Source organism: Hippocampus bargibanti, linkage group LG09 (assembly GCF_051943395.1).
Source record: "Hippocampus bargibanti isolate YZ-2025 linkage group LG09, ASM5194339v1, whole genome shotgun sequence".
Taxonomy (NCBI): domain Eukaryota; kingdom Metazoa; phylum Chordata; class Actinopteri; order Syngnathiformes; family Syngnathidae; genus Hippocampus; species Hippocampus bargibanti.
The window spans coordinates 23,867,539-23,891,208 of record NC_142742.1 but is presented as its reverse complement, the minus strand read 5'-3'; the positions used below and the strand labels follow the sequence as shown (position 1 = coordinate 23,891,208).

The following is a 23,670-nucleotide window of genomic DNA, read 5'->3' as shown; positions in this document are numbered from 1 at the left end:
AGAGGTAGAAAAGGTCAGACTCTGGGTTTTAATTATTGAATTGACAACTACAATTATAATTTGAATATAGGCTCATCAGATGGAGTTAGTGTAATATATACACATTAAATTATGAATATGGTTATTGCATTACATGATTATTGTTGCTAATTGTCCCAAAAACGTTTTTATTTGAGTTACTTCCGGATTGAGTGAACACTGGCGCGAAAGGGTGCCACTGCTCACTCACAGAAAAAAAGTTGTTGTTTTGTCTGTGACTGTAAAGTGCCCTTGAGAGTTTTGAAAGGCGCTTATAAACGATGTGTATTATTTTATGATTATTTTTTAAACATATTTTACATGAATCAAGGTACAGTATCGAAGAATTAGTCTGTGACGTCATGAACATCATCTAATGTACGTCTGTGTAAGCTCTCAGTCGTACAGGAGTGGTCCATCGATGAGAAGGTTTCTTTAACAGTCATCTGTACTTCTTTGAAGGTGTCGGACGTTTCGCCTCCTATCCAAGAGGCTTCGTCAGCGAACTAAAGTCTGACTGGTCGTATCGGCCCTATTCATATATCCCTAATGTCCAGCCATGGCGGCGCCGGACACAGCTATGAAAGGTCCCTACTCTCAGGTTGGGGGGAGCAGAGGACCACTCCTTGTGGCCCCACTGATTGTTCCTACATTCCTGACTAACGACTGGCTCATTTCCCCCACTCCCACCGGTATCACCTCATCAGCATTACGAATGTTGCCTAACCTGTTTTTCCTAAGCAGGCTATTGTATGAACGATCCAAATGGAACCTCACCCCACCAGATCGGTTTAATGAAGGATTTTGTTGTTTTATAAGAATCGCTTCTTTTACCCCCCTTTCAAACCATCTATTCTTTCGCTAAGATTTTAACCTCATTGTCGTCAAATGAGTGGTTGCTAGCTTTTAGATGCAAATGTACTGCCGATTGAGGCCCACTTGTATTATCCCTGCGATGTTGATAAAGTATTTTTTGAGAATTTGTTTAGTCTCCCCAATGTACGGCTCTTTACAATTTTTATTCTTACAATGTATTGAATAAACTACATGACTTTGTTTTTCATTTGGTAGCCTATCTTTTGGACGCACTAATTTTTGCCTTAACGTGTTTATCGGTTTGAAATAAGTCGGAATTTTATGTTGCCAAAGGACTCTTTGTAATTTTTCAGAAACTCCTGCAATGTAAGGTACTGCTACTCCTCTCCTTTTTGTATCTTGAGAATTATTGGTTTCATTCCCTATTCTTTCTTTCTGATATTTGTTGAATTCATCTGTGCTCTATGTCATGCATGTTAGCATATTTGACAATAAAGCTGACTTTGACTTTGACTTTTGGATGACCACTGAGGGTACCCACAGTTAGTGAGTGCTCTCTTGATATGTTTTGACTCCTTTTCTCTACCTTCAATGCTTGTTGGTATTAGTTTAGCCCTATGCTGGAGGGTTCTGATAACTCCTAATTTGTGTTGTAAAGGGTGGTAAGAATAGAAATGTAATTATTGGTCAGTGTGCGTAGCCTTCCTAAAGACTTCTGTTTTTAGCGCTCTGTCCTCTTTTATAATTACTTTACAATCCAAGAAGGCTAGTTGGTTCTCTTTAATGTCCTCACGAGTAAATTTAATGTTGATGTCTACAGAGTTGAGGTGATCTGTGAAGGATTGGATTTCTTGTTTCTTAATTATGACAAAAGTATCGTCCACATATCTAAACCAGTGTCTCGGTTTTGTCCCCGGGAAGGATGTGAGGGTCTGTTTCTCCATCTCTTCCATGTACAGATTCGCCACTATGGGTGAAACTGGTGAGCCCATAGCACAACCATGAATTTGTTTATAGAATTTCTCCCGAAATTGAAAATACGTAGTATTAAGGCAGATTTCCAATAATTTGCAGATGTGATCCGCTTTAAGTTTGGTTCTTTCATGCAGAGAAACGTACGTTTCATCTAACGTACGCACAGCGCCTTCCAGCGGACAATATCGACATGACATCCATTCGACAACTCGTCGCCCAGACAGAAATCATAGAGCCAAAATTCTGTTTGGATTGAGTGCACCCGGAACCGGTTCCGCACAGGATTACCCTTGGCGACGATCAACGACATTGGACATAAAAAATCACCCGAAACATAATAAGTGTTGTGATTTGGCTCGGCGAGCTGCCAAAAGTGCTCACAAGGCTCGCGACCTTGACATTTCCCAAGCGAATTCAAGCGAAAGCGAAAATTCGTCTACTTCCCAACGCCAGGTGAGGATTAAATTACAACACACGGGTGTGACGTCCGCGCGCGGTGCGCGTGCGCGAGTGTAATGATTAACAGGAGGCGTGAAGGTGATCTTTGGCATTTCTTTGGCAATTTCCATACATTTTCATTCCTGTTCTTAATTCTTTGTTCTTTGCCCAAAAAAAGTTTTGGGATGCGCTGCGATTCGACACGTTGCTTTTCTCCTTTTGGCGTGGACACGAAATGAAATCAGCTGAAGCGAAGAAAAGCAAAGAAACGAAAAGAAAGCAAGTGTCTTGCGCTTCTTCTTCCTGGGCCGAGCAGGTAAGCAGCAAGGTCGTCGTTTAGTCTTCCTACTATAACGCCCGTTCGTGGGGCAGCAGCATTGTGCACTTGCTGCGTTTTCAGCTCATTTGTTTTCACCAAGCGACAAATTCAACATTTCGCATTTTATTTGGCTTTCTGGAGATATTTTTTTTAGATTACATTGTGTGCTCTGTGGGGAAATAAATGAAAATGTGGACAAATCGTTAATGTAAACTGACGAAATGTATGTCCCAAAAACGGTTGATTATCTTTTTAATATTGTCGCGATCGGCGGTTCAGTTTGACTTGACCAAGTAGTTTTACTTTAAATTTCTAAATTTCGGTTAGTGAGGCTGCACACGCACACGCACACACACACACACACACACACACACACACACACACACACACACACACACACACACACACACACACACACACACACACACACACGTGTGTGTGTGTGTATATATATATATATATATATATATATATATATATATATATTAGTTCTATGTGTATTGTATTCTGCAATACACTGATTAAAAAGTACTTGTATGTGTGTTTGTGAGCGATCACTGCCATTTCCATAGCAACAGTAATTTTGGACATCTTTTGGGTGCGAGACAAGACAAAAAAAAAAAAAAACGAGTTCTGCGAGTAAGACTGCGCTGGGCCTTCCGCCGCCATGTTGACGGGTGGCCATGTTATGTGCAAACAAAAAAAAAATCTAGTTTGGGTCATGTGGAAAGTGGAGCGATTTATTTGACGTTTACTTTGACGACGCTGACGTTTTGCAGCTAGCGGAGCTCAGCGTCACTGAAACGATGAAATTAACTCAAATTGAAACTTAATCAAAGAAATTGATTACTCAGCAAGCGTATAGCGCCAATGACAGGCGAGGAGGACTTATACTCCCTGTCAGGTTTTCTCTTCCTGCATTAAAAGGGTCCTGCTTTTATTTTTTTATTTTATCGAACTTGGACTTTATTCCAGAAAGATTCTGTTTTTTATCTTTTGTATTGTTTCAACGTCAGAGTTCTTATCTTTTGGAAGTGCAACTTGATGTCAAAAGTTGCGAAAAGCCACCTTTCTAAAGTACCCGTACCCCTTCAGGATCCAATCCCCAAGCGATGGACCCCAGCCCACAACTGCCCCCCCACCATGAGGACGACGCCTCCAAGACAACTTTGGGGCTACTGCAGACTTTCCGAAATAGCATCCGACTGGCGGCCGAGAAAAGTCCACTCACGCCGGGGTCCCGGGGGTCCAAGAACCAGTCGCCGTCCACGCCAGATAGAGTGCCACATTCATCTGGTGAGTTCTGGGGTTCCGGGAACTTTTTGTAGCGTCTCATTCGCTGCCTTTCCCGAATTTATTCGGGAATTGAAAATATGACGAGGAGCGGCATTTTCGAATTACAGTAAAGTCTCGTTATATCGATATCGGATATAACGATAGTACCGGTTATATCGATACTATTTCTATGCACGCACGGAGAAAATTACATGCAAACAGGGTCGGATATATCGATAGTCCTGGTTATATTGATATTTTTTCGGACTCCCTTGAATATCGATATAACGAGACTTTACTGTAGTTCGGGTTTTGGTTATTCTTGTAGGAGGTGCCGATAAAGTGCTGGTCAGACCTCTGGCAATGTTTTTCCCTCCCACAAGCATTTGTCTTTTGTCCATGTTAGCGCTTTGTTCCAACTTCAGCTGTTGTTAAGGTGCTATATAAACCAATATGGATGTATTGCATTGTATTTTGTACATCTTCCCCCATTTCAAGCGCAGATAACTCCAGACTCGTATAACTTAGGAATTAACTCTTTTTTTTCCTGATGAAAGAAGAGAGTCTAAGGTTTGTAATGCCGTATTGAATGTTGCTGTCGTCCTAAAACTCAATGTTATATGGGTCCTGAAAATCAAGTGACAATGACAAAAACCCTGGCACTGGACTGGACACATCGTCTGTCAGTGAATGAGTTAAAAGCTGTCATCAGAGGAGTTTAGCGTCTGTTTTAATAATAATAATAACAATAATACATTTTATTTATATGCGCCTTTCAAAACTCTCAAGGTCACTTTACAGGCACAGGTTAATGTTTTCTGTGGGAGAGCAGCAGCAGCCACACACGGTAGGGTACACTCAACCCGGAAAGAACTCAAATAGGCAGGCTAATGGAAAGCTAATAAATAGCCAGATCGTCAACAGCCAGCCAGCTAGACAGCTAATAGCTTGCCAGCTAGCTAAGGGATAGCTAATAAATTGCTAATAGCAGTGACGTGCAGTCAGGGGAGGCAGGTGTGTCACGTTCCGACGGCGACAGTGGCTGCTGACGAGTGGGAACGTAGGGATAGGGGAGGATCGCTATGCAGGTGACAGAGGCGTAGGTGCTAGCAGATGATTTATTTAACAAAAGGCGCAGGTCCGATACAAAATGGACCCGGAAAATACTTGTTGAACAAAAAGTGACAAAATAGTAAAGCTTGCGGGTGAGCGGGGGCAATCCGCCCAGCCTCATTAGCGAGTGAAAAAATAAAAAGGCACACGAGGGTGCAAAACAGCATACGAAGCAGGGCGAACAAACCAACACGATCGCAGCTAATAAATACCTCGGGCGAAGCAACTCTCAAAAGTCAAAGTCAGCTTTATTGTCAAATATGCTAATATGTATGACTTACAGCACAGATGAAATTACTATCCTCTCGGACCCAGCATGCAAGGCACTTATAATGACTTTAACAAACATAATAAACATGAAAACGCCAATTTGCCGGGAGAGGGGAGCCGCTGCGTATTCACGCGCCGCCATCTTGGGAAAAAAACAAAACAAAAATAACAAATATGACAACACAAAGACACGGAGTCATTCATTCTTCAGGACTTGCTGTACCCAAGTCTCGTACCGAATATCAGTTCATGGCACGACCGAGGCGTGACGCGTAGAATCTTCCGACGCTGGCACTTACCCAGCGTCGGGTTTAAATGTCAAACAGTCAGTAATGAGGGAAATGACAGCAGCTGGCGGACGTCTGGAGCGGAGGCCCCGCCCAGCTGTCAACTCGCTCATGACAAGGTGAGGCTGTGCCTCACCTGTCATCATAGAAATATCGAATGACAAAAGAAATTAAACTGTTATATTTATTTAGTGATTTGTACTTTAACGTTCTTTTCCATTTAACTTCACCATTTTTGGATTTTTTTTCAAAATCGCTGAATTTTCACATTTACCCTTCAAATACTAAGTAGAGACGAGCGGTGAGGCACCAGCCGGCAGAGCCTCACCATGTATTGCGCAATCACTATGCTAACTGTGCTGGCTTGCTCTGCAGTGAGACCGCATTGCTCTCCCTCTGCATATCGCAATTAAAGTGTTCAAACACTTTTAGTATATGAACTAAATTTCTACAGTTTAGCTGGTGTATATAATGTAGAGTCACTGTACATTATAAACAATGTACTACAGTGTTTATTTTATTTTATTTTATTTTATTTTTATCAAAACTGTGTGCATAGGTGAGGCACACAGTTCTGCCTCATGACAGGGGGCGCTGCTGATTACAGATTCTTTGCAACTCCTCGGCTGCAGAATAATAGAATTAGTGACAGCAAGCTACAGTAAACAGTTAGCAAGGGGTCAGCCCCTTCTTGTTTGCTATGGTGATGGACAGGCTGACAGACGATGTTAGACAAGACCATGGACCATGATGTTTGCAGATGACATTGTGATCTGTAGCGAGAACGGGGAACAGGTGGCGGAGAAACTAGAGATGTGGAGATATGCCCTGGAAAGGAGAGGAATGAAGATCAGTCACAGCAAGGCGGAATATATGTGTGTGAATGAAAGGGATCCAAGTGTCATGCTACAGGGAGAAGAGATAAAGAGCAATGGAGTGTGGAAAAGAGGTGAAGAAGCATGTCCAGGCAGACTGGAACGGCTGAAGAAAAATGTCAGGTGTGATGTGTGATAGAAGGGTTTCAGCTAGAATGAAAGGAAAAGTGTATAAAACAATGGTGAGACCAGCCATGATGTTTGGACTGGAGACAGTGCCACTGAAGAAAAGACAGGAAGCAGAGCTGGAGGGAGCAGAGCTGAAGATGTTGAGGTTTTCTTTGAGAGTGACCAGGTTGGATAGGATCAGGAATGAGTACATTAGAGGGACACCTTATATTCGAGGCTTTGGAGAGAAAGTTGGACTGAGATGGTTTGGACATGTCCAGAGTAGAGAGAGTGACTATATCAGAAGAAGGACCCTAAGCCTTGAACTCCCAGGCAGGAGACCGAGAGGGAGACCGAAGGGAAGGTTTATGGATGTTGTTAAAGAGTTCATGAAGGTAGCTGGTGTGAGAGAAGAGGATGCACAAAACCGGGATAGATGGAGGACATTGATTCGCTGTGGCGACCCCTGAGGATGAAGATGTTGGCTCCCAAAGGAGAAGTCAAACGTCAAAGTCAGCTTTAGTGTCAAATATGCTAATATGCATGACATATAGCACAGATGAAATTACTAAGAACTAAGATCTTTTAAATCTGATCTTCTCTTGAACATGGTCTACGGTTTTCGAATCCTGCATCAATTCTTCAGTTTGATTTCCATCTTGGGTATTTCTTTTGTTTTGTTTGCTACTTGGGGTTAGCGCGGGGTTAGCGTGGGAACGCTGGATCTCTCCCGCAGGATTCTCTTTGTGGCCAACGGGGGCCGGATCGTTTTTCACGCCGCCCTCATCGGCGCATTCCTGAGCGGGTCACCTGAAGGACAGACAGACGCCTTGCTGACTGCCGTTTGTCCTTTTCGTCAGGCGTCACGTCGCCGCTGAGGAGCGTGGTGGCGCTCTTCCGGAGCGACCGTGGCGACGATCGGTCCCCCAAAAGCAGAACCCTGATGCATTCGAGGACAGGTGAGCGACTCGTGATTGAAATGAGTGATGGCCGAACGGCGTCCAGGTGGTTCGGATTTCTGACTGACGGCCAGGGGGGGTGGGGGGACGGTTTCTCGTGTCCCTCAGAACCCAACCTCGCCCGCTTGGATTCCCTCTTGAAGAAGGGAGCGTCCATTCGTCGTAGCCTGAGATTCAGTTCCAGAAGGGACAAGCGACCAGTGGCCTTCCCGGACGCCTTCCCGGACGCCTTCCCGGACGTCCAGGGGGAGGCCCGGGAGGAAGACCAGGATGAGGAAGAAGAGGAGGAGGGGGTCCAGGTGGAGGAAGCGTGTGAGGAGGTGGAGGAAACGTACACGCTGCCCGAATTGCCAAACGTTCCTCTCTCAGGTGAAATTAAGCAAAAAAAAGCCTTTAATTTATTCACTGCCATTCCCAAATGTATTCTTTTTTTTCATGCTTATGTGCCGATAAAGCGCTGGCCTTGGCCTTTCCACAAGGGGGCAGCATTTCCATTTTGTCCATGTTAGCACTTTGTTACAGCTTCAGCTCTTGTTAACACGCTATATAAATCAATATCGATGTATTGTATTTTGTACATCTGCCCCCATTTCAAGCTCAGATAACTACGGACCCATATAACTTAGGAATTAACTATTTTTTTTCTCATGAAAGAAGCGCGTCTTAGGTTTCTGACGCCGGATTGAATAATAATAATAATAATAATAATAATAATAATAATAATAATAATAATAATAATAATAATACATTTCATTTCTAAACTCTCAAGGTCACTACGGTCACAGGATCAGTTTTTTTGTGCGTGAGCAGCGGCAGCCACACGCGCCAGCGTTCACTCAACCCGGAATAACTCAAAAATATAGAAGATGCTAGCTAATACATAGCTAGCTAACTAGATAGCTAATATGTTTCCTGACTCAAATAGCTAGCTATCTAGCTATATTGCTAATAGCTATCTCTCTAGCTATCTAGAGAGCTAATAGTTTATTAGTCTTAAAACTCAATATTCTGTGGGTCCTGCAATTCAAGTGAAAGTGACAAAAACCCGAGCACTGGAGTGGACACATTTTTGCACATCGTCTGGCTGTCAATGAGAAATGAGAAAAAAAGGGGTGTCCCCCGCCTTGTGCCCGAAGATATCTGAGATAGGCTCCAGCACCCCCCGCGACCCTAATGAGGAATAAGCGGTACGGAAAATGGATGAATGGATAAATGTCACAATGAGACATGACATTAGGAAGTGACGTAAGTATAAGGAAGCAGAGGGGAATCCAGTGATGTGTTCAGGTGCACTCAGTTAAATCAAGAAGTGAATTTCAGTTGCAAACAGGCATAAAAGAAAATGACATTTTTGATCGAGAACCGAGACGTTGGAAAAACAAGCTTTGACTGTACGTATTTAGATGCCCTCATTTTGCTAACCGCGATCAAAATCAAGCGTCGTGGATCAAAGATGGGCGTAATCATCCAATTTGTTAATAGTCCCACAATGGGGAAATTTGCAATCTACAATAGCAAAATACGAACGCTTTAGCTAACGAACATTTCGCCCTACAAACGTTAAATTCGCGAGAATATAATCTTGGCATATTAATTATTTTTCGGGAAACACACGGAGCGCCACAATGAGTGATGTGTTGTTCGCGAACGAGCCTGTTCTCCTAACAAGGAAATGGCAGCTGACTATTTTTTGTCCTCTATTCGCTGCCCCTAGTCTTCAGTTGAAGTTATTGGTCAAGAACCGAGGTACAGGAGGGAGGGGACACGCGCAGCGGTGCACATTAAAATAGATCGACAGAGAGTGAGAAAATGGATAGAAAACACAGTAACACTTGGACTCATTTCAACACTATTGATAGTTCAAAGGCAGAGTTTAGACTGCAGGGTTAAAATACAATTTGAGGAGCAAGGACAAGCAAGAGAATTAGCTATTAATGCATTTTCTAGTGTGTCTGCCTGCATCTGTTATTGCAATATCACAACTACCAAGATGTACAACCCAGAGCTCCTTGAGACATTTTATGCAAAAAGCTATCCATTCCATCAAGCCATCAACGACCATCACAAAGGTCAATAAAACGACTTTATTATACAGTACAGTTTATTTATTTATTTACATTACCATAGCACATTTATTATACATGAAATAAGGTATGTTTTGTGTAGTTTTAAGGCTTAGAAAATTAGAAAGGAGAAATTTATGTTTTATGGGGACGTGGGAATGGATTATTCTCATTTTAATGGTTTCCTATGGGAAATTAATGTTTGGAATACACACTTTTTGCCTTACACACACTTTTTGGGAACCAATTGAGTTCGTAAGCCAAACTTACAGCGCTGTATTGCACGTACAAAAAACAAAATCAAAACAAGGCCATCATGCTTGGATGCTGCGTTCAAGGACAATACGAAATATCACCGCTAGAAACCTTTGACTCCTAACTGGACTTTTTTGGGGGGGGCAGTGATGCAGATCAGCAAGTTGATCGAAATGGAGGTCCTGGAGGAGGCGCACCTTCACCTGCTGGCGCTGCGGGCCGAGTTCCAGCGGGAGCGTCTGGACCCGGGTGGGGGCGACTCGGCGGTGGAGCTGGCCAAGAAGGAAAAAGACCTGAGCCTCCTCTACGCCGACCTGCAGCTCAAGATGGCCCGCATCGTGCGCACCTCAGTGTCCATGACCGCCAGGAACCAGGGACTCCTGGTCCACGTGGCCCGGATCATCCAGGAGGAGGAGAAGCGGACCCGGGAACCCGGCGGCGTCCTCCGTGGCGGCTGGATGGACGCCTGGAGGGAGGCGGTGGACCAGGGCGCCCGGGACAAGGTGGAAGCCGTCCATCTGGAGCCCGCCAACCACAGGTGGGATGGGGGATTCCGGTCTTGGGGTCACTTTAGGGGTAGAGGGGGTAGCAAATCCTCGCCCTCCTTCTTGCCTCTCTGTCGCCACCTGCAGCAACGCCTCGTGGCTGGCGGTCCACTTGGGTCTTCTGGGTAAGGCGCTGGTGGAGGATCTGGAGAAGGTGAAGCGCCATCTGGGCCGCTGCTACCCGCCCAGCTTCCGGGTCTTCGCCAGCTACGTGCACGGCTACCACGCCGCCGTGGGACGCCACCTGCGCCTGTTGGAGGGTCGCGCCGAGCACCTCAAGGACATCTTCGCCCTTCTGGATTGGATGCTGCACCGTTACCGAAGGTACTTTGATGACAGATAATCGTTTTCAGAGGGGCAGGGGCGTGGTTTGTTTTTAAAACCGCTTCATTTTTTTATTGATTTGACCGCAATTTTTTTTCTCAGTTTTAACTTATCGCTTTTTACCGGTGTATAAGGCGCACCCCCAATGAATGAAAATTTTTTAAAAATATAATATATAAATAGTTTTCCAAATATAATTTATAAATATATAACATTTTTGAATCATAATATTTAAATATATTAAAAAATGTTCCACTTATAATATATAAATATTTGTTTTACCAATTAGAATCTATAAATACAGTAAAGTCTCGTTATATCGATATTTAAGGGAGTCCGAAAAAATATCGATATAACCGGGACTATCGATATATCCGATATCGATATAACGAGACTTTACTGTATATAAACCTTTCCAAATATAATATATAAATATATGAAACTTGCCACATAAAATATATAAATCTAAATATTATTCAAAATATAATACATACGTATTTAAAAATGTTCCATATAAAATATTAAATAAATATTGTTCCCCAATATAATATATAGATATATATTTCTTCCAAATATGATATATTAACAGATTGACTTTTTACGAATATAATTAATTAATTCATAACATTTTTGAAACATCATATATAAATATATTAAAAATTTTCATTTATAAAATATATTTATTTTACCAATTATAAAATATAAATATATTACCTTTCCAATTATTACAATTTACAATTATTATTACCTATTCCAATTTTATATATATATATATATATATCATAGCACATTTATTATACATAAAATAAGGTATATTTTGTGTGGTTTTAAGGCTTAGAAAATTGGAAAGTAGAAAAATATGTTTTATGGGGACCTGGGAACGGATTATTCTCATTCTAATAGTTTCCTGTGGGAAATTAATGTTTGGGATACACACTTTTCGCCTTAGACACTCAGTCTGGGAAGTTCATAAGCCACGGTATTACAAAAGGCGTTTTGGGTGTGCCTTATACACTGGGAAATAGCCTATTTCATCTGTTTTTCACAATAATCCCGCCGCATTCTGAAACATAAAAACATCACTATGCTCATAAAATAAGCAGAGAGACAAAATGATTGCAGAGAGTCGAGGAATATTTTGAAGCCTTTCCAAAATAAGAGCAAGCGGCGGCATTCCAACCCTTACTTGGAAGGAAAAAACATCCATCGGGCATTGCTCCCGACACATCTTTTTATTTCTTTCATTTTTTTCCCTTGCTTCTTGCTGACGTCTGCACTCTTTGCCGACAACGCTCGTCACCTCCTCGGCAGCGAGCGTCTGATGGGAAGCCCCGCCCTGGAGCCCGAAATGAGCCACGTCGACGTCGACCTTCGTCTGGACCAAAACTTGGTCCTGAGGCTCAGAGACAAGTTCTGCCACACGGTCAAGGTGAACGTGTGTGCGTACGCGGTCGTGTTCTTCGACTCACCTTGAGGAAAACAAAAATCCAATCATAAATACAGTGATACCTCAGCTTACGAACTAAATTGTTTCCCAGAAAGTGTGTGTAAGGTGAAAAGTTTGTCTGCCAAACATCTATTTCCCATAAGAAACCAATAAATAATCAGCTCGACGAAGCCTCTTGGATAGGAGGCGAAACGTCCGAAACCTTCAAATTTGTACAGATGACGGCTGAAGAAACCTTCTCATCGGTAGTGTAGTAATGCAAAAACAAACCAAAAAAAAGGTTGAAGTGAGGTCTTGCAGAAGAAAATAGAGTTCAGGATGATAGTACCGCGTGTAGTGTGTACTCAGAGTTCGGTGAGTGTGGCAGTGGTAAGGGGCTGGGGAGGCAGGGCTGGGAGGGAATTGAGTCTCCTGACTGCCTGGTGGCAAGAAACTGTCCTTGAGCATGCTGGTCTTGGCTCCGAGACTCCGAAGTCTCCTACCCGATGGCAGCAGGCTGAAGAGCCTGTGGGAGTGGTGGGTGGGATCGCCAGCGATCCTGATGTCGGGTGTTGTAAATGTCCTGGGGGGGGGGGGACACACTGATGATCTTCTCAGCTGTCCTCGCGATGCGCTGCAGAGTCTTACGGCAGGACACGGTGCAGGCGCCGTACCACACGGTGATAGAGCTGGTCAGGATGCTCTCGATGGTAGCGCAGTAGAAGGAAGTCGTGATAGGGGTCGGGGCTCCAGCTCTTCTGAGCTTGCGGAGGAAGTACAGGCGCTGGTAGGATCTCTTGGCCAGTGATGCCGTGTTGTGGCTCCAGGACAGGTCTTTGGATATGTGCACTCCCAGGAACTTGGTTCCCACTTCCCCATAAAACATAATTTTCTACTAAATAAGCCTTAAAACTACACAAAATATACCTTATTTTATGTATAATAAATGTGCTATTGTATTGCAATTAAAGAAATAAACTGGACTTTATAATAAAGTCGTTTTATTGACCTTTGTGATGGTCGTTGATGTAGTTGCCTCTTGATAATATCCAAGTGAAGTTGCCATGCTTTCTCAGCGATAATCCCCTCACTCGCACTGTACCCTGCTAGCTGTTTTTCGTTACTCCAGATCAACAGATGTTTTTCAACCTCTTCAATTGCCTGAGACAACACAGAAACACCCTTGGCCACACGTAGCAATGGTCAATTTAGCATACTGGGAGTCGGACGCTAAGTCACGCAAACGCACACCTCGGTGTTTTTCGATGATCTTCTGCTCGACAGTCATTTTGTTTTGTGAACTCTTCGTCTTAACACTAGCCTGTGGTGGGGTCTTTTTCAGTCCCATAATAGCAAAAGTATTCCACCCGATAATAAACCACGTCTGTACTCAAGGAAAGGGGTGATGAAAACTAGTTCGCCATCCACCGTGGCGCTATTTGACCGTGTGGTTTGGTGTTCTTCTGCCAAAAACTAGTCCGCCAGCCACCATGGCACTGTGTGGTTTGGTTCATTTGCCAGAAACTAGTATGCCAAGATTATATTCTTGCAAATTTAATGCTCGTACAGCGAAAAGTTCGTAAACTAAAGTGTTCGTCAGCTGATGTATCACTGTATGTGAAAATTAAATCAGCAATCGAGTTGTTGGACTTCCCTTTATTCCTTTGTATTCCGCTGGAGGGAGCCAATTAACTTCACATGTGCACTTGAGCGACTATTCCCTTGTATTCCGCTAGAGGGAGCTAGTTGATTTCCAATGTGTACTTGAGCGAGTATATCCCTTCTGCCGTTAGAGGGAGCCCGTGATCTAGTCACGGTCCCCGAAAACGCAGAGAACCACTTGTTCTTGGGTTTTGCTTTAAAAAAACGGAATTTCTTCCTTGATTCAACCGCTTCTAAGGAGGACCTGAGAGTGACTCTCGACCGCCTGGTGGCGCTGGAGAACGAGGAGATGTGGAGCGTTCGGAAACATCCCGACACGGACGAGGACCATTTGTTCACCTCCATGTTCCACATGGACATCTGCACGGTCAAAGTCTTTTTTTTTTTTTGCTTTTTATCGTCTGATTTCTCATCGTTTATGTTTAATTGAACAACGAAAGCATTCTGGAAACATTCGAAACATAATAATAATAATAATAATAATAATTAATCATAAATACATGTCATTTCAAAGCGCCTTTCAAAACTCTCAAGGTCAATTTACAGTCACATTATCAGTTTTTTTTTCAGTGGGTGAGCAGCGGTAGCCACACGCGGCAACGTTCACTCAATCCGGAACTAACTCAAATAGATCTATTCGCTAGTTAGCTAGCGAATAGATAGCAAATAGCTAGCGAATAGATAAATTACACAGAATAGACTGTTTCTATTTATAGTTGTATTTTATTTATTGTATTCTAGTTATAATTGTATTTTATTTATTATTGTATCTATGCGTGTCTGTGACTGTAAAGTGTCCTTGAGAGCTTTGAAAGGCACTTGAAATAAAACAGAATATTATTATTAGCTAGCGAATAGATAGCTAATAGCTAGCGAATAGATCAGGGGTCGGGAACCTGTTTGACTAAGAAAGCCATAAAAGTAAAATATTTAGTAATGTTTTTCAGTGAGAGTACGCGCACACGCACGCAAACACGCACGCACACGCGGCCACTTTTCAACAAAATTTCGGAATGTATTATTTAAAATAGCTATGTAATAGTACTCACCGTTGCCATGAATGTTTTTCCGTTTCTCATGATTGGTAACAATCCCGGAATGAAAGTCAACTTGCCGGGTCTATAGGCGAAGTTACTACTACTACTACTACTACTACTACTAATAATAATAATAATAATACATTTCATTTATAAGCGACTTTCAAAACAATAAAAAAAAAAGTGTTTTTTCTGCGGGTGAGCAGCGGCAGCCATACACGCCAGCGTTCACTCAACCCGGAAGTAGAGAGCTAGCATGCACACGGCTCATTAGCTTCCACACTTGCTTTGTGCTGTCTCTATCAGAGGTACTATATTGATGCTAACGTTAGCATGGGGCTGGTTAAAATGCCACTGAGATTAGACTGTTTCATTGATGGTGTTGTTTCATTGGAAATTAGAATCAGATCCATTTCTCTCCACAGAGACGAATCCTCCGGTGCTTTCAATCTGTGGTGTAATAATCTTTTTTTTTTTACTCGTCGGGCATATTTAAAGGGGCGTTTACCTGTTTCAACATGACGGCCAGTATCATCCAATCAAAATTGTGCTTTCCGCCAACTGCAGTCCCAACAGGAAATGAACAGCGGCGAGCCATATGCAATCATCAATAGAGTCAAATATGGCTCGCGAGCCATAGATTCCCGACCCCTGAAATAGATAGCTAATAGTCATCGTCGTTTTTTTTTTTTAACACTGTCTTCAATTTCACTTTTAATGTTGTCCATTTTGACGTGAAGAAATGGATTCATTTTGTCATTTTACAATCAACCAAAATCGCGAAAATATCTGTTTAAATATTGTAATCTCCATTAGCCAAAACAAAAATCCATCGTCAGAAGTTATGTTATAACGTGAAACGTTCTGGTGTATTCACGTGATTAATATCGAATTTTAACATGAATTTTACGTTTTAACAAGACGCACGTCACACAATGAAGGTACGCAATTCAGGTTTCAACATAAATGATCGCGTTTTAAGGCGATTTGTCGTTTTGTGTGGAAGAAATTGAACTTCGATTTTTTTTTTTTCCCCCCGCCCGGTGCAGCCGCCGTACCCGCGGCGGCCACCCGAGGGTAGCAAACTAAAGCTCTCGTGTTGATGCGTGTGCAGAAAGTGAGCGGCTACATTGTGAATGCCCGACTGCTGGACGCCGAACTCGAACGGGACGTGATGGCTTCCTGCCTGGGAGAGCTGAAGGAATTCCCCAAGAGGTTCTGTATTTCCCGCACTGACGTTGATCACACGTTTGCTAAAATGGAAGCTCGTCTTTCACGATTGGCAAACGGAAGAAAATCTTGCAAAAGCGGAACAACAACAAGTTGGTGGCGGGTGGCTCAACCTCTGGAAGCCTTGGAGGAGGTCCCAACAACATCAGTTATAACTTTGCTGCTGTGAAATGTAAATTTCTCCAACTCCGAGACTAATAAAGGCTTATCTAATCTATTCTAAAAAAAACCTCAACAACAACAATAATAATAATAACAGCAATAATCCTCTTTCATCTAGAACTGCTTCATGTCACAAAGAGGGTACAGCAAGCGCTGAAGAATGAATGACTGTGTTATGTTATTTGTTGTTTGTTTTTGACTTCAAGATGGCGCCGCGGAAGTGGCTGCCTTTCCAGCACCTCCTGTATTTTGTTTTTCTACTTCTTTCTTTCCTTTCCTCTTCCTTTCATAACTTTGCTGCCGTGAAATGTAAATTTCTCCACTGCGAGATGAATAAAGGTACATCCAATACAATCCAATAAAAACTAAATAAAATATAATATGATATAATACATAAAATATGTAATTAAAAATAATTATCTAGTTAATTAAGTAGGTAATGATTTGCTTAATTAATTACTTAAATAATTAGTTTATTAATTTAGTTAATTACCCAATTAATCAACCTGTGTAATTAATAAATTAATGTGTTAATTAATTACTTATTCCATTCATTACTATGGCAATTAACTCATTGACTGCCAGATGATGTGCCAAAATGTGTCCACTCCAGTGCCAGGGTTTTTGTCATTGTCACTTGAATTTCAGGACCCATAGAATATTTAGTTTTAGGACTACATAAACATTCTATGCAGCATAAGAAACCTTTGACACTCTTCTTTCATCAGAAAAAAAGTGTTAATTCCTAAGTTAAATTGGTCTGGAGTTATATGAGCTTGAAATGGGGCCAGCTGTACAAAATATAATACATCTATTGGTTTATATAGCGCTTTAACAAGAGCTGAAGCTGTAACAAAGCGCGAACATGGACACAAAGGGAAATGGTGCCCCCTCGTGGAAGGGAAAAACATTGCCAGAGGTCTGACCAGTGCTTTATCGGCACCCAAGCACGAAAATACCAAAAGCCGAAAAAATTCGGGAATGGCGCTCCTCATCACACTTTTCAATTCCCGAATAAATTCGGGAATGGCGCTTCATGTCACACTTTTCAATTCCCAAATAAATTCGGGAATGGCAGCGAATGTGTGAATCAATTAATCAGCTGGACTGCCCGATGGTCCAGCGGTTAGCGCGTTGACCTCACAACGCAGAGGTCGTAAGTTCAAATCCTCGCTCCGGCCTCCCTTGTATGGAGTTTGCATGTTCTCCAAAGTGCCTGGGTGGCTTTTCTCCGGGTATTCCGCATTCCTCCCACATTCCAAAAACACGCGTAGGAGGCTGATGGAATGCTCTGCATTGTCCGTACATGTGAGCGTGGTTGGTTGTTGTCAAAAAATGACTTATTTCTCCAAAATATTCACCGCAGGTTCCACGCCGAGTTCCGTCGCCACCTGTCTTGCCTGCGATGCGACGAGCCGCTATGGAGCGAATTCCAGGTCACTTACATCAACTGCTTCCACGCCTTGCAGTACGTCCCCGTTGATGTGTTTGGACGCATTTCCTGCCTTCCAGCCTCTGCAAACGAAAACGTCTTGACTTGTGTTTACGCCAGGCGCCACCTTGAGGATTCGTACGCCCACGCCAGCCCCCACCAGGCGGAGGCCGCTAGCAAGGAGTTGACGTGGCTCCTGCGCTCCTTCCGTGAAGGCCTGGAGCTGCAATTCCAGGCGGACGTCAAGGTGCCGAAAAACGTTTACATTTAATTGTTATTGTTATGTTCTCCACCAAAAATGTCTTTTTTTATGCCTCAATTTACAACTTTTCGATTTAACTGAGCGCACTTGAACGCACCACTGAACTTCCTCTGCTTCCTGATATGTACGTCACTTCCTGATGTCACGTCTCATTGTGACCATTATTGAAATAAGATTTATTTTTTAAATCAACTCATTCACTGACAGACGATGTGCAAAAAGGTGTCCACTCCAGTGCCGGGGATTTTGTCATTTTCACTCAAATTGCAAAACCCACAGAATATTCAGTATTAGGACTACATAATCATTAAAGGACAACCGACGTCACTTTTTTGTTTCTTAACTGACATCAGAAAAACGTTTTATAGCATCTAAAATACCCAAAACACGCAGTATATTTTTAGTCAAACGCAAAACACCAATAAAAATGACTTAAAGAGTCCAAAATCTGCAAAAAAATTAAGCTGCGAATTGGGCATTTTCAGAAAGTCCCGCCCCCAGTTCGTGACGTCACGCCAAGACGTCTTGCATTGCTTGTGAATCAAAACAATGGATTCAGATTCGGAGAATATGCTTTCTTGTTACACATCCACTTATGAATATGATTCAAATAGTTCTGAAGAGGAAAGCATACATGTTTGCAATCCATTAAATAATTATATGTGTCATTTTGAGGCAACATTGGGGGAAAATCTCTCACCCAAAAAAAAGAGGCACAAAATGGCGACCTCCAGTGGCCACCTCTGCTTCCACAGCCTGATAAATTACTTATATGGAGCTTGCCCTCTTCTGGCGGCTTTTGGGTGCAACACCTTTCTCAGACCAAACGTACAGCAAAATACATTGACGTGATGGAAGGACTGCTACAATGTGTCTTTTTTTGGTCAGGGGGCGGTCCTTTCGTGACGTCACGTACGGACTCGTCACCAAAAACAAGACTTCCTGAATATTCAGAGCGAGTCTTAAAACGTAAAATATGGCTATATGCGGTGGAATCTTATTAAAATACGCTCAGTAGAACTCATTTGAAGCCATTTTACAAATTATGGACACAACTTGTCCGGAGACGGCGGTTGTCCTTTAAATGCAGCATAAGAAACCTTAGACTCTCTTATTGTCGGGTTAAATCATGTTCTTTTCCTGGTTCAGTTCTTCATTTGTGTAGTCTAAATATTCAATCAGCAGGAAGCAAGGCGACATACAAAAAATAATATTTACAGTAAAGTCTCGTTACATCGATATCGGATATATCGATAGTCCCGGTTATATCGATACTATTTCTATGCACGCACAGAGAAAATTACATGCGCGCAGGGTCGGATATATCGATAGTCCCGGTTATATCGATATTTTTTCGGACTCCCTTGAATATCGATATAACGAGACTTTACTGTATTTATCAGGCAGCTAGAGAATGTTCTTGATGGGAGAAGCCAAAGAGAGAGCAAAAAATCAAGAGCCCGAGGCAGAGCGCGTCCCAAGCAGATATATACAACTGGAGCACTTTGGAAAGGACCTATCATCTGCTAGATACAATCATGAATATTTATTATTAGACTGAAACATGATAGCTTAAGGTTTTAACTGAGCTAAGTACATGTATACTAAACTAACTTATAGAAATAACTAAACTACATACATATATGGACATACTAACTGATAAGAACAAGTAGAAATGAAATAACATGCGATGTTTTTAGGATGTGTATATAACTAGTTCTAACACTTATTTCATCGGAAAAATAAATAGCTAATTCCTAAATGACATGGGTCTGGAGTTATCTGAGCTTGAAATGGGGGCGGATGTACATAATACAACAGAATACATTTATGTCGCGCTTTAACGACAGCTGAAGCTGTCACAAAGCGTTAAGCTGGACAAAAAGCAAATGCTGCTTCCTGATGGAAAGGAAAAAAAAAAAACTTTGCCAGAGGTTTGACCACAGCTTTATCGGCTCCCCACCCCCTCATGTAGTGTTCCTTTGTGAATGTTTGTATGGTTCATTATTGATAAAACAAAAAAGCAGATATCGATTCCATTGATTCTCATGGGAAATGTTTCTGTTTTCGGCCAAATGGGTTTCCCAACAGCTTTCTGGAACAGATTATGGTCGAAAACCATATTATAATCATCACAATAACAACAATAAAAGCCGAACGGAAAAAGGAGACAATAACATCAATAAAAATACAAATTATATAATTAACAATAATACAGTTAACACTTGCTTTTATTATCAGCGAAATACCAGCAGAGGAGGAGAACACGGGAAGTCATCCATTTCGAAATCATGGGAATTCACCCACATTTTCCGCTTGAGTGCAATTGCGCTCCCCGCCCCCTGCCCGACTGTCGTAACATGTCGTTTGGTTCTGCTTTTGTCCAAACAAGCGCTCGCTTCTATATTCCTCCGGCCCCCGCCCCCCACTTCCTTGAAAATAAACAACCTTAGCGAAATGGTGCAAACTCGCGTGGGAATCCCTGTCAAAACAAAAGTCCAAAGTCACTGCCCATCACATTCATAGCATCCTACTGCCAGTCAATCAATCAATAAGGAGCAAAAAAATATATATATATATATATATATATATATATATATATATATATATATATATATATATATATATATATATATATATATATATATATATATATATATATATATATATATATATATATATATATATACACAGGGGACAGTGTGTGAGGGTATTTTCGCCGAGACAGCACAGCAACTTAACTCTGCTATCATCAAGTGGCAACTACATTAACGACCATCACAAAGGTCAATAAAAGGATTTTATTATATAGTAATGTTTATTTCTTTAATTACAATACAATAGCACATTTATTATACATAAAATAAGGTATGTTGTGTAGTTTTAAGGTTTGTTTAGGAGAAAATTATGTTTTGTGGGGACCTGGGAATGGATTATTCTCATTTTTAATGGTTTCCTATGGGAAATTAATGTTTGGAAGACACACTTTTCGCCGCACACACACTTTCTGGGAACCAATTAAGTTTGTAGGCTGAGGTATCACTGTATAATTGTTATTATTATTATTATTATGACGATAAGCCTCCCCTTCCATATTGGACATCATGTAAGTCCTCCTCGGCAGTAGGTGGCGATATAGTGCTTGGGTCCGTGTACGAGTTGTAGCCTGAAAGAAAGCCGTTTTGGTCACAGGCAGCGCAGTCGTGAGCGTCAAATGAATCGGCGTAGGGTAAATTCCGTCCTGACCTCACACGTCATGTGACAGTTTTGTAAACATCAAAGATCATTTGGATAGTTGTCGGTTTTATTTTTTGGGGGGGATTGTTGCAGCCGTACCTGCGCAGGATGATGACAAGAAAATGGCTGAGTAACGACGATGACTTCCGCGGCCTCCACGCTCGCGTCGAACTTCTGGCACGGCACGGCGAGGCCATGCGGTCGCCGCACCGCCAGGTAAGACTTCCGTCGTCGGTCCCCCCCACCCCCGCCCCTCAAAAAAAATGGCCGATAGCGCCTTTGCGACAGGATCTGGCCGGCGCGGCGCACTACCACGTGCTGAAGGAGTACCTGGGCCGGCTGATGAACAACAACTACTCGTGCAAGCGGCGCAAACACCTCAAGGCGGCCGGCAAGATGCGAGCGCAGTGCTCCAAGATGGCTGACGTCTTCCGCCGCATGGTAACGGCGCCAAAAAACGCTTCCAACGCTGGCCAACGTCTCCATTTTGTTTTGTACGTCGCGGCTCAGGGATCGCCCGAGGACTGGCTGGACCCTGTCGGAGATCTCCTGAGCGACATCCTGGGCCAGAAGAACCAAAGCGACATCAAAGAGCACCTGCAGCCGCTACTGGAGCAGTACCCGGACTTCAGGTGCGCCGCTCAACGTCAAATTCGACTCGATCGGTCAAATTGATGGAAACGGGAAATAAGATGTTCAATATGCTCATGTGAAATTGACAAAAACGGCCAAATACAATGGCAGAATTTGATCGTTTAAAAAAGTCAAGGAAGGAAGCGCTATTTGATGGGAAAGGGATGACGCTTATTTGACAAGGGGGTGGAGCTTATTTGACAATTATTATTTTATATTTGACCAAAAAAATCTTTGAATAATAAATAAAAAAACAACATTCAACCTATTTGACCAAATTCTATGACGTACGTAACCCTCATCGTGAATGATAATTTGTCAAATATGAAATAAAGATGGTAAAATTAGAACTTTCAAAAAAAACATAATAAAACCAAATATAAAACCAATTGTATTTCATTTTTTTGGCCTTTTATGTATGAATAAATACATTAATAAATAAACAAATACAGTAAAGTCTCGTTATATCGATATCGGATATATCGATAGTCCCGGTTATATCGATACTATTTCTATGCACGCACGGAAAAAATTACATGCGCGCAGGGTCGGATATATCGATAGTCCCGGTTATATCGATATTTTTTCGGACTCCCTTGAATATCGATATAACGAGACTTTACTGTATATACAAATAAATACACAAATAAATATACAAATAAATATACAAATAAATAAATACGTGTATAATACATTTTATACATACATATATACTTACATAAATAAATAACAAAAATACATCTTATAAATAAAAGTTATAAATAAATATACATAAATAAATACAGTCATACCTCGGTACCTCATACCCCTTGGCTTACGAACTTTTCAGTTTAAGAACGTTAAATTTATGAACATTTTACCTTGGCATACGAACTATTTTTCGGGATACACACGGTGCGCCACAATGAGCGATGTCTCGTTCGCGAACAAGCCCATTCTCCTAACAAGGAAATAGCAGCCAACTTTTTTTTTTGGTCCTCTATTCCCCGCCCCCAGTCTTCGGTTGAAGCCACGTGATTGGTTAAGAACGCAGCAGTGAGTGGGGTGGGGGTTACAGACAATACATACATACATACATACATACATACATACATACGTACCTGCGTACGTACGCACGCATGCACACACACACACACGCACACATAGACACACACGCACACATAGACACACGCACACATAGACACACACATACATAGAGACACACACATACATAGACACACACACATACATATACACATGCACACAGTCATACACACACATACGCATACACACACACACACACACACACACACACACACACACACACATAGATACATACATACATACATACATACATACATACATTGGATTGGATTTGATTGGATATGCCTTTATTACATACATACATACATACTGGACAAAATGGCGAGGGGGAAAAATGGTGGCATCTTTGGTCACTTGATTACGGAACGGACTGCGACAACATTGAAAGCGCAGAAAAGATGGAAGTCGTGGTCTTCATCCGTCTTTGTTCTTGTTACGTAGCTCCAGGCACCTGACGGCCGTGCTGGCGTTCCGCGGCGTGCTACGTGGCCGCGAGCGTCGGCGCATCCTGCGCGACCTGGACCGCTTGAAGAAGACCAAGATCATCGTGGTGACCGGCGACAACAATGGCCGCCGCTGGCTCTTCCGCAACATGGAGGCTCCGCTTCGCACCGACTGCCTGTCGGACGTCTCCTCCTTCTGCCTGGCCTTCGTCTCCCCCGTCGAATAGCCGTCACGGCGTCAAAAATGTTCTAAAAAAATGGCCTTAAAAATCGTATAAGAAATATGGGGTGCCGCTTTGAATTTTTACACCCAAAAATTCATGATTTGAAAACAAAATTTTAAAAATCATTCAGATTCCAGTTGAATTTGAAACGTTGACGCATCTTATTTTCATTTTTGTACCTGAAGTTTAACACCCCCCC

General features: G+C 42.2%; 1 protein-coding gene across 3 annotated transcripts; it reads left to right on the top strand.

Moving 5' to 3' along the window:
- The first annotated feature begins 2,046 nt into the window (after nt 1-2,046).
- On the top strand, nt 2,047-23,650 carry LOC148894056 (exocyst complex component 3-like protein 4). Of its 3 annotated transcripts, none has more exons than XM_089003738.1 (15): nt 2,047-2,262; nt 2,426-2,563; nt 3,662-3,862; nt 7,355-7,453; nt 7,562-7,822; nt 9,919-10,309; nt 10,404-10,640; nt 11,952-12,069; nt 13,967-14,095; nt 15,880-15,980; nt 17,524-17,625; nt 17,710-17,836; nt 21,182-21,529; nt 21,599-21,720; nt 23,246-23,650. In XM_089003738.1, exons 3-15 carry the CDS (start codon nt 3,679-3,681, stop codon nt 23,472-23,474), a joined length of 2,448 nt encoding a protein of 815 aa, XP_088859864.1. In that variant the 5' UTR covers nt 2,047-2,262; nt 2,426-2,563; nt 3,662-3,678; the 3' UTR covers nt 23,475-23,650. The 3 variants fall into 3 exon arrangements, with proteins under 3 accessions (XP_088859864.1, XP_088859863.1, XP_088859865.1); XM_089003739.1 differs by lacking the exon at nt 2,047-2,262 and having other exon boundaries at nt 2,327-2,563; nt 21,182-21,304; nt 21,377-21,529; XM_089003737.1 differs by lacking the exon at nt 2,047-2,262 and having other exon boundaries at nt 2,326-2,563.
- Nucleotides 23,651-23,670: the final 20 nt, after the last annotated feature.

Coding starts and splice junctions, on each gene's coding strand:
- LOC148894056 (XM_089003738.1), top strand. CDS start 3,679: ATGGACCCCAGCCCACAACTGCCCCCCCACCATGAGGACGACGCCTCC. Junction 7,823..9,918: donor GCCAAACGTTCCTCTCTCAG/GTGAAATTAAGC, acceptor TGGGGGGGGCAG/TGATGCAGATCAGCAAGTTG. Junction 10,641..11,951: donor ATGCTGCACCGTTACCGAAG/GTACTTTGATGA, acceptor CCTCCTCGGCAG/CGAGCGTCTGATGGGAAGCC.